This window comes from Ruditapes philippinarum, unplaced genomic scaffold (assembly GCF_026571515.1).
Source record: "Ruditapes philippinarum isolate M1 unplaced genomic scaffold, ASM2657151v2 ctg12236_1_1_1_1, whole genome shotgun sequence".
NCBI classification, from domain to species: domain Eukaryota; kingdom Metazoa; phylum Mollusca; class Bivalvia; order Venerida; family Veneridae; genus Ruditapes; species Ruditapes philippinarum.
The window spans coordinates 15343-26705 of record NW_026855410.1 but is presented as its reverse complement, the minus strand read 5'-3'; the positions used below and the strand labels follow the sequence as shown (position 1 = coordinate 26705).

At 29.7% G+C, this 11363-nt stretch overlaps 1 protein-coding gene across 1 annotated transcript; it reads left to right on the top strand.

Annotated features, from left to right (window-relative positions):
- The first annotated feature begins 3852 nt into the window (after positions 1 to 3852).
- On the top strand, positions 3853 to 8261 carry LOC132743190 (uncharacterized). The gene is made up of 5 exons (XM_060731719.1): positions 3853 to 3864; positions 4409 to 4654; positions 4948 to 4984; positions 5717 to 5815; positions 7341 to 8261. The coding sequence occupies exons 1-5, from the start codon at positions 3853 to 3855 to the stop codon at positions 7730 to 7732; spliced, it is 786 nt and encodes a 261-aa protein (XP_060587702.1). The 3' UTR covers positions 7733 to 8261.
- Positions 8262 to 11363: the final 3102 nt, after the last annotated feature.

The window sequence follows — 11363 nt, the reverse complement described above, 5'->3', positions numbered from 1 at the left end:
TTGAAATCGAAGATACAAGTTCAACGCTTAAATATTAATAGAGTAAATTCCGATTGGAAACTTAAGGGAGGTAACCTTCTTTATTCTGTAATGTCAATATTTATTTAATCGTCTCCCATTTAATGCTCCACAAGGAAAAATAGATGTTTTGCACCCACTCTCATAGTCTTCATAAACCGTCTCTTACAATTGGCTGACTTGTGAAATATCAAAATAAATCTTGAAATCGTAATTGTTTTATGTTGAAATCAACCTTAAAGACTATAAGTATTTAAATAGTTAAGATCACCACATAAAAATGATTATTGTCATGAAACGTAAGAATGATTATATTTATAACAAAAACTTACGATTGCACTTATTTGAATTTGATGCTTAAATCACGGCATGGGACTTCAAACCGGATATGAATCAAGACAATTATCAATAGTAAGTTAAAATCAATTTCTCAGTTCTTATAACACTATATTTCCTTTTATAGATGCCAGATATTCATATTTATCATGCAACTGCTATGGTAACTGCCCGATAACACTTGCCTGATAATTATTTTTGATATCAGGTCAGTAACCTGATATCAAAAATAAGCCCCGCCCATTTTAACGGACTTTTTTCAATTGCTTAATTCTCATTTTCATCAGCATGTGAATCTACAATGTAATTGCATACCCTTACAAGTCTTGAATCAAGATGCGATATTTATCTATTTATCATTTGATTTCAATTACGAATAAATTAGATAGCGAATAGTTTTGACACCAACTAAATGAAGTGACGTCATAATTTATATTGAAAATGACATCATCAATGTTCACGTCATACTATACATGTAAACATTACAAACAGGCTTGACGATTTTCTTTGAGAACTTGTAAATGTTAACTTTATTTTACCGGACTATTATTTAATAAGTGAACAAATTGTTTCGTTTAAAAAAAAACATAAGACGCATGTTTGTGGAGCTTGTGTTTGATTGCCGATTGGACTTTTGTTTGATTGAAATTATCGTGAACTTTTGAATTTGACAATTCAAGACAAAAAGTGCAGTAAAGTTTATATGATTCTACAAAGGGATTTTTTTGATCAATGTTTAAATTAAAGGTAAGAATTTTATCGTGTTAGGCCTACATTCTGTTGTATCTTTTATCGGAGTCGAAAGAAAAAATGGCCGCCATTTACAAATTCTAAGTTTCAGGGGCGGAGGAATTTGTTTTCAAGAATTATTTCTTTGAACAAAAATCCCCTTTTTTACGAAATTCGCTATTTAAAAGTAGATTATTTAGTTATTTTTACAGTTTTTATGTGTTACATGATCAATAGAAAAACATGCCTCGCCCTTTCTAGCCCATATCAGCCTCGCCTGATAAAATTGATATCAAAAGACAGTAGCATGTTATTCTCTATGTACAAATACAATCAAAATATCAAGATTCAATAACAATTTGTAAAGAAAAATCACTTTCGCTCACGGGAGGAATGTTGTTGTTTTTATTTCAAATACCAAAACCTAGTTTCTTTATGACCCTCGTTAAAAAAATAAAATTGACATTTTTTTCAAAGCTTGCCTCATATAGTCGCATAGGTTCAGTAAGATAGACATAAAATTGATTACTAACAGCAAAAAATGTACGCGCCTAGTGTATACAAAATATTTTATTTATTTATTTATTTATTTATTTATTTATTTATTCCGAAAATATCAATATATTAAATAATATTTACATGTTATGAAAAATGAAATCAGAACCTAACTCAGATGTTGATCGATTTCTCGAGTTTTTATTTATCATACTCAGAAAAATATTACATATTGCCCGCTAAACCAAGTAGTCTAAAAAGCTACAACCTGTACTGGAAGTGAGTACTTTTTATCGTTGTACAATCAATTCTCCGTCTATCTTACTTAAAGTTTGTAGATGAGTACATTTTTTGCGACGAGACTGAAAAAGGAAATAGAATTTTGATACTCGGGTAATAATTTCTCCCGTGACGTTGTATTTTACAATTATTTTTAAACAATGAGTTTATTAGATCTTGATTATTTTGTTGATACAAGTACTTGTACATCTTTCATATCTGAATTTTATATCAAGAGAAGAACAATCTCAAACTAAGGTCAAAGTAGTGTCATGTTAGCTGAGAAAAAGATTTTTCCTTACTTTTTGTTTTGTTTGTTTGTTTTTTGTTGTTTTTTTTTGTTTTTTTGTTTTTTTGTTGTTTTTTTTTTTAAATAATTGTTTTCACTTAAGAAACCAGGTCACATCCGGTGTACAATGACATACAGCGTAAGTGCATGTAAATGTGTTAATTGGTGATTGTTATAAATACATTATCAGTAGGCCCAATATTATTTGTTATGGTTCAACTGGTGTTGACGAAGAAGATTTTTCAGGAATTTAGCACTATAAGGATCAGCATGTTCAGTATGGGCATATGATGGGGTTTATTTAGTATTGACGGATGAAGCATATTCGTAACAAGCTCCTCGTGTGTGTGGACAAAACTGATTCTTTTAGACTCGTTCACTAATATAAAACCTTGATCAGACTCGGCTGATGCCTCGTTTAACAAAATATTGACAATTGACAACATTTACAAGTGACGTCAATGTATTACTTAAAGGCAAAGAACGACTACATTATAATCGAAGATACAAGTAAAACGATTAAATTCCACCAGCCTTTTCTGTTGGAACTGTTATTTGAAAGGAACGAAAAAAGGATATGTTCCCAGGACTTTCTTCGATCTATTTCATTATAAGATAATTAATAATATTATTTATAAATTATTCTCAAAGTTTTGTGAGCCCTTGCCATTCGTAATTTAATAGAAATTATGTAAACATGTATCATTGTTTTTTGTGTATTATTTCCCCTTGTAACTTAAAAGGGGTAACCATGTTTATTCTGAAATATCAATATTTATTTAGTGTCTCCCATTTAATTACCACTAGGAGGAATAAGATGTTTTGCACTCGCTCCCTTAGACTTCATAATTCGCCTCTTACATTTTGCTGACTTGTAAATATCAAAATAAATCTGGAAATCGATAAAGTTTTATGTTGAAATCAACCTTGCTCTCAACGACACAAAGACTATAGCTATTTAAAAGGTTAAGACCACTTAAAACTTGTTATAGTAAATTATCATCATAAAACGTATGAACTTTTATATTTATAACGGACTGACAAAATAAAAGTAAGTCGATTCTTCTTATTTTAAATTGATGTTTAAGTCACGGTTTTGGACTGCAAACCAGAAATGGTCATGTTTCGTATAAAAAAGACATCAGTAGTAAGTTAAAGTCGATTTGACAGTTCTTATAACACTAATCTGACATCTATTCCATTTTATAGTTCCTTTTTAGATGTCAGATAACTTACTATAGATGTCTTTTTGTGGTACAAGTATTTCTATTATAGTTGTAAGTTTGCTAGTTTCTTAAATGGTTTTGAATTCAATTTCGTCTAGAAATATCAGTGATAAGCAAACCATGACAGAACATAAAGAAATAATGTTTTCAAAAACGTTGTAAACAACTACTGTGTACCATAGATTAACAAGAAATATACATTTAAAACAAATAGGCTAAAAACTAATAAGTACCCGGAAGAAATAAACGAACAGAAATGGGGTTTTTTGCTATCATGATTTTACATACAATTTATTAACTGCAATATATAACTGCAGCAATAAATTTAAATAATGTAAACCAGGGTACGTGGTTATATCAGTTAATAAATAAAGCAATTTATGTCAGTACTATAAATAAAGCAATTAGAATTTAAGTGTTTTCGATCATCGGTTTAGAATAACATTTGTATTAAATAATCATAACAAGGGTTAATTAAAAATGAACATGAATGTAAGTAAATTTTCTTTAAGTATATAAATACCACTTAATTAAATATACTATTTAATTGTTCGAAAGACTCTAAATAATAATTGTTGTTTTGTTTTTATTTTGTTTTACGTGGGTTGTAAGTGCCATTGATAATGTGTCAATTGTTTCCTTTTCGTTATTTCACAATATTATACATTCAAAAACATTTTCAAAATTTTCATGAAAATTAGCGAATCTGGAGGCGTGCTGCTTTGTTGATTATTGAGATGAAATTTGTAATTTGAAAATCAGTAACTGTAGTGTTTTTTTTTTTTTCAATAAACTACTTCTTATAATGTTTTTATTAGGTTAATAGGCATGTTTATTTACGATATCAGTTACAGTTGACACAAAATATGCATATTTTATACAATAAGATATCAAATCTGATTCAAAGCAAAAAAGTATTATTTTATTTTTCTAAGTATTTTGAAGGTTATTTATTCACCTTTTAACCTCTAACTCTGTTAATACTGATGATGATAAGACTGCCCATGATGATACGATTCTTGCGTCTTTATTTCAGGTAAAGAAAAGGTTATTTGTCAGACTGGTTGTGTTAGCAGCATGCCTTGAACTTGTCCTGGTACCTTTAGTAGTGAAACGGTTCCTGCCACGACATACCGAAACAAGGTTTTGTTTCAATAACGAGAATATTGTAAAAGGAAATCCTGAATGGGTTGAACATCTCAAATCCAAGAAAGGGGAGACTGTAATTGACGGGTCATATTGCGTTGAAGCTAGTAAGGCGATAGATGCTATTGCGTCAAAGGTAATCAGCTTATAACGATTTTACTGTTCGTTTCTTTTATTTGTTTCTATTTGCTTTTCTTTTTCATTGTCTTTTTATATCATTCAATTTGTTCTATAGTAATAAGTTGAACTTTTCCGAAAGAGCATTACTATACCGTAACATTATCACTTTGTATCTTTCTATATATTTTCTAGCTTTTACAAATAGTTTAAGTAATAAATCTGAATTATTTTTTTAGCACTATCAAGTTATGAACATGTCTTGAATCTAGTAAACGTTATCTATCAACTTTAATTACTGAAATTTTGTAGATGACTCAAGCAAGATATGACAAAGATGCAAACCCTGGTATATTACATTTTATCTATACTTATAAATGAAATATTGAAATCTATTACTTATAAATTAAATGCATTATTTTCATTTTCCGTATTTTTACTTGTGTTGTGGCGGACTTCTTCGTTCAAAATGAAGCTAATACACAACAATTAAGGGGAAGACTTTCAAATTGTAATGTTGAAAAAGAGAAGAAAAAAATAAACAGAAAATTCAAGTTTTTTCTATAAGTACAGGACTTATTTTCATCTTGTGGTATAAAAATTATTATATTACACACGTGGTTACTGTTACTCATGAAATATTTATTTTCTTACCACTCAATGAAAAAAGGTTCCCTTATTCATTAAAAAAAAATTGAATATCCTCTATATATATGAAAAAATAGTAATGCCTTTTTTGGAACTCTGAGATTAAATAGTTTATTTAGTATTTAGTTTATCATCATATGGCAATTATTTGTGAATGTTAATTTTCTCACACTAAGATGATACTCAATTCACTATTTTTGTAGCCTTTAGTTTTCTTTCATTGAACTTTACATTTTTGTCAAGTTGCTATGTTAAAATATTAGTTAATTTGATTTGTGTATCGTTTTAAATGTGCAAATGATATAGGTCATACCCGCTGGTAAATATTATCATGATCATTTTTATAATTATTATTATCATTATTATTATTATTATTATTTTGTTATCATTTTTATAATTATTATTATTATTATTATTATTATTATTGTTTCAGAACATAACTTATCAAATCTAACCATGTTCAACTGTGAAATTGAGGAAAGAAACATATCAAAAATACAGCTTAAGTTCAAAGGAGCAAGATTAAAGTCAGGTAAAACTGTTTACATATTTAATATTTCCACGTCTGAATTATCAGTATATCAAGATTTTGACATATTTGTTAGCTAAGTAAAAGTTATAAGTTTATATAAATCCAGCTGTACGCGAATATATATAATAACCAATCTTTAACACATACCAAATAAGCTTTCTATGACCTATATATAACAAATAAGAAATAAAAGCTACTACATAACTGCATGTTTTGATTAAAATAACATTTGATATAGTTTATTAATTAACAGAAGCCGTATAAAAAAGTTTACAATATTACATATTGTCGGAACCAATGGTACACATTTGTTTTGTCGGGTTACTTATTCGTACAACTGAAAAATATCATTATCAATGTACGAACTCAGTACCAGTCTTTAGTCTCTTGCAGGATAAACACAGCCAATTGCAATATGTTTTGCTACATGCCATTTCTGATAAGAGAATGTAGTCTTAATAACAGTATATTTTGTTTTCTTTCAAAATCTGGCACTTAAAGAAAACAAACTTCAAAGAAGTTTTTTGTCCGAGCGAGTTTAATACCATGAACATGCCTATAATGTAGCATGTCAGTTATTGTCCGTTTCATAAAAAAAATTGCAAAGCAGAACATAAATTCCATTTATAGAATGTTTACAGACATCATTTTAAATGTTAAGCAAGTAACTGTTGTTAATTACACAAGAAGCTTATTATTCTTGCCGATTGATGCACTGATTAAGTAGTGCATGTAGTCTAACTAATTGTTCTACGCGTTTAGTTATTGCGATATTTGTCTTATGGGCAATATCTCCAACATTCTGACACAGAACAAAAACAAATATGTCAGAATCTAACTGAGTAATCAAGTACATTTGTTGGCTTTATGTGCTGACCACACACAATAAAGGTATTTGGCAAGAAATGAAACATTTCTATTTTCATGGCTGAACAGCGATTCTAAGCATTTTTGGAAATGCTAATACTTGTACTACATTAAATTTGATTTTAATACTGATGATGAAAAATAGCTTTGGTAAAAGACGATAAAAAATGCACACGACAATCATCGTCTGCAAACAGTTGTATAAATAGTATGATTAAAGTGACCTTAACTTTTTATTTTATTTTCTGTAAGAAAAACAATTCTATGTTGTTTCAAAAAGTAGTATAGTAATTTTATCTTGGAAAAGTGCATCATATCGCTGTTAAGCCTTCTTCAAAAACAGCATCCCTGGGGTTATTTATAACGCGCAAGTGACGTTCGTTCCAAAAAATAGATAAGGAAACGAATTGTCCGCTAATGTAATTTAAATATAGAGAGCGGAGCAGGAGAATAGAGGTATCGAGAAGTTTCCTTATTGTTTATGTATTTTTGTCTGCAAATTTCACTTCCAACCCTAATTCTTTCGATTTAACAATAATTATCTAAAACTAACATAATTGTTAACCTTTAGAAAAACTAAAGGCTGCTTTAAATTTTAAACAGGAAACAAACATTGTATTTCTCACATCATCAAAGATATATTTTTTTACTATTCCAGGTGAAAGCTCAAAGATATTCTGGAAGTCGGATATAAGGTTCGGCAGCGATGTACAGTATATAGTCGAAGAAGGAGCGATTTCTATCAAGAAATCCGGTCAATATTTTATTAATGTACAACTTACAATCAGAATGAATGTCGGAAGCTTTTCAGACGATGTGAACAAACTTGTGAAACTTCAAGTTATTCAGGTGAAACAAAGAAGTGAGGTCATTATTGTTGAGAATGTTCATGCCGTGTGTCAAATACCTGATGAACAAAGTGAACAGTCAATCAACGTTGGTGCAGCATTTCAGCTGAAGGAAAATGACAAGTTTTATGTGGCCTTTTCACATCCAAATTTACTTTCAACGGGAAATGGGAGGGATCATTTTAGTATTCATGCCATATGAATGCAATATTTTAAAATCTGTCTTTTGTTTGTTTCATTTTACGCCTTTTTCCCTACAGTATTTCAGTCATATAGGCGGGTAGCTTCCTAACCTTCGTTCCTGGAGAGTTACACCAGTACAAGACTACCTTCCTCTCCGCGCTAAACTACCAAAGCATCTCCCGGGGATCGAACCCAACCAGAGAGGTAACTGGATTAGAAGACATCGACTCTAACCCCTCGACCACGAAGGCGGTTTAAACTCTGTCAAATTTTTTTGACATCTTAAATGGCAGCTAGAGTTATTACCCGTTTTTTAGAGGAGGGCTGTTTTGTTGGATTCTAGCTTACACTTTTTTATCAAATTATTACATAATAATTCATAATATTTCTCAGGAAGTATATCATATTGAATCTTCAAGAATATCGTTACTAAGACATAAGGCCTTAAATTTTAACTTAGAATTATGTTTATGTTGAAACTTAGTGACATTGATTATGTATTGTTTTATGGACATTTCATTCTCAACTTGTTGACTATTTTACTAAGTTTGATTTATTGAGTTTTTGTAAAACTTATATTTTTATAATGTTTTTTACGTCATTATTTTGGCCTAAGATTTTTTTTGTGTTATATACAAAGATAAGAAGGGGTTCTTTACCAGTACACTTGAAACAAGTCATTGATTTTGAATTTATATATGTTTATAGATATGTTAAGTTTCAAAGTAGTATTTTGATTTTTTCCTTACTTTGTAGAAAAATGTTATAATAATTTAATATACACATTTACCTGAATCATTATCTATCTATTAGAGTAGTTATACAAATAAATGAAAATCCTAAAGCATTTTTAAATTCTGGTTGGCTGTAATTTGCAGACAAATGAAATAAGTTGTTTTTTACAGTGACAGTTATATGTAGTTGTTAAGAAGTTTATTTAGTAAAAAAGCATCGTTAAATTTCATATTGCGTTTTATTCCCCTTTGCATTCAAAGCGTGGTGGCATCCTGGCATTAGATCTTTCCTCCATTATATAATCATTTTAACCACTTAGCAAACTATGAAAAAAAAACATTACATAACAAAAAATTAAATAACCCTCATTCTTTTTTAGGAACAGTTACAGAAATTTAACACCACAACAAATGCAAAGCTGTGACGACAAAATGGAGAGTAGTGCTAAATGTTTAAGGTGTCTGTTTGTCAAACTTCTTGGGTCAAGATCATGTTTTTCATACATGTATGACACCAGTACCGGTTGGTTCCAGGAAGCGGACTCGAAAGTGATTAATAATAACATATTTGTGACATGCTAGTCATGCTATTTGATTCATAAATTTGTAATATCCGTTTCATTTGCTTCCAGTAATCTTTCAACGGGACAAAAATGTATTTCTTGAATATCATCTCTCTGATGATGTTTCTAAAGGATATAGATCATTGTTTTGTTTATATCAAAAAGTAATATAAGTGAATTGTTATAACTAATACATCCGAGCGGATGTTTTATTCTTTCATTTGGTATTGCTGAGCAAGATGGAAATTAAATAATAAAAGACTAATTTTCAATTTTACATGTGCCAAAGTATAGTATAGTATTTTTTGATATTCAAAGAAGATTGAGACTGGTATAGCGGATAAGGGATATTATTTTTTCAACCTGTATCGGAGGTTGGGCGTACCAGGGACACTCATTACCCCTTTCTATATCTTCGCAGACTCCAACAAAATTATTGAAATAACAATCGGCTCAAAAAAAGAAAAGTTTGGTCCTGACGGAGATGGTAAAGTATTGACTGTCACAACCTGCCCCTATGCATGTAAATTCTTCAACAGAAATTTTGTATTATTTCAAGAGGAAGCTATCCCACCAGTTTACGGAACGTACATGGTTCTACTTTTGCACGGAGGTGCACCATAGGTCAATCTATACCGAAAAAACTGGAAAGTCGCCATATGACCTTGACAGTGTTGGTGCTACGTAAAACCCAACAAAATCCCCGAGTATTCCAATTTTATTTTTATCATCAATAATAAATGCATATCATTTGTTTCTATATAATAATCCATGTCATTGGAATTGTTTGGCAAATGATCCTATATCAAGGGCATTGGCTACAAAGCTAAAGTACTTATATTTATATATCATACTCTATGTTTGCAGTTACATGTATATAGAATAGCGGGTGATTTCTGATTGACAAATTGCCAATTGAGATGAATGAAACAAAGACGAATTTCGAGTGTTTTATAAAAGAATATTTTTGGGTTATTATTTACATATGTATCTCATTTACTTTTTTGAAAAAACCTTTTGGGTCTGAAAAATCCAACACTATTTAGGTTAATAGGCTGTCCCAAAAATAATTGATGTTAAGCCTGTTATGACGTGCATTAAATCAAACTATATCCTAAAACATTTTTAAGCTTTTAATAAAAAAAATTTTGTATTGGAAAAAGTTATAACCAATTTAAAAATTTCCCTTCGGGGATGATTTTGAACTTTAATGTGTTAATAATTTTTTATAAAAATATTATTAAAAAACTTTGGCAAATAAAAAAACTCGAATTTTCACTCCTTAGAATGATTTAAAATTGTTTAATAGAAAGCTTAAACCTAAACTTTTAATTCAAAGTCCCCCCAAAACACATAATTTATGTATACTGAAGATAAGATAACACATATTGGTTTTAATGTATGTTTAAAACCCGAGTGACCATTATATATATTAGATGAATTTGGAACCCAACAGATCGATCAGCAGTGTTAAGTTCTGTCTTTGACTTACAAAGATGTTACTCCATATGCTTTTTTATTTATTCCTTTATTATTTTTTTTATTAAACATTTAATTAGTTTTGCAATAACACTATAAAGAGGTATTTGTTTAATGAATATCTATTTTAGCAAAAGTACTGTAATAATTGTGCAAATTTAGCCACCAAGAGATATACTTGATTATCGATAAATGGACAAGTACAAATATTTATAGACAATTAGCTCATCATTATAGACAAGCTTATATCAGTTTGATTGATCACAGCTATATTGTAATATGAACAATATGATATCTAAAACATGCAATATCAAGAATTGAAGCATACAAACGAAGAGCCCCTAAGGTGACAATTTTACATATTTTTCGGGACTTTTATTATTTCGTAATTATAAAATATTGTTTTGTTTCAACCAAATATTAATTCGTAAAAACGAAATATTAATTCGTTTTTACTAATTGTTATTTGCGAAATATTATTTCGAATTTACGAAAAACTAATAATTCGAAAAATGGAAATATAATTTCGTAAAGATGAAATATTTTATTGTAAAAACAAAATATTTTTCCGTAATAACGATATTTTCATTCGTAAATATAGTATGGCGCTTGATATTTCCTTGGTTTTTACTCTCTTTATATTTAGTTAGTAAGAAAGCCCTCGGAAGTATATTACCCTAATTGACTTTTGGGTCAGTCGTCATAGAAAGCATGTTGGGGCTTTTCCCAGTTTTCGGGGGGGGGGGGGGGGGGGGGGGGGGGGGGGGGGGGGGGAAAAACTTATGAAAGCATTTTACGAAACCTGTGAAAGTTTTCAAAAATTAAAAGCTACCTTATAGATGGGGCGCTGACCTTCAGATGACAAAAAACGGGG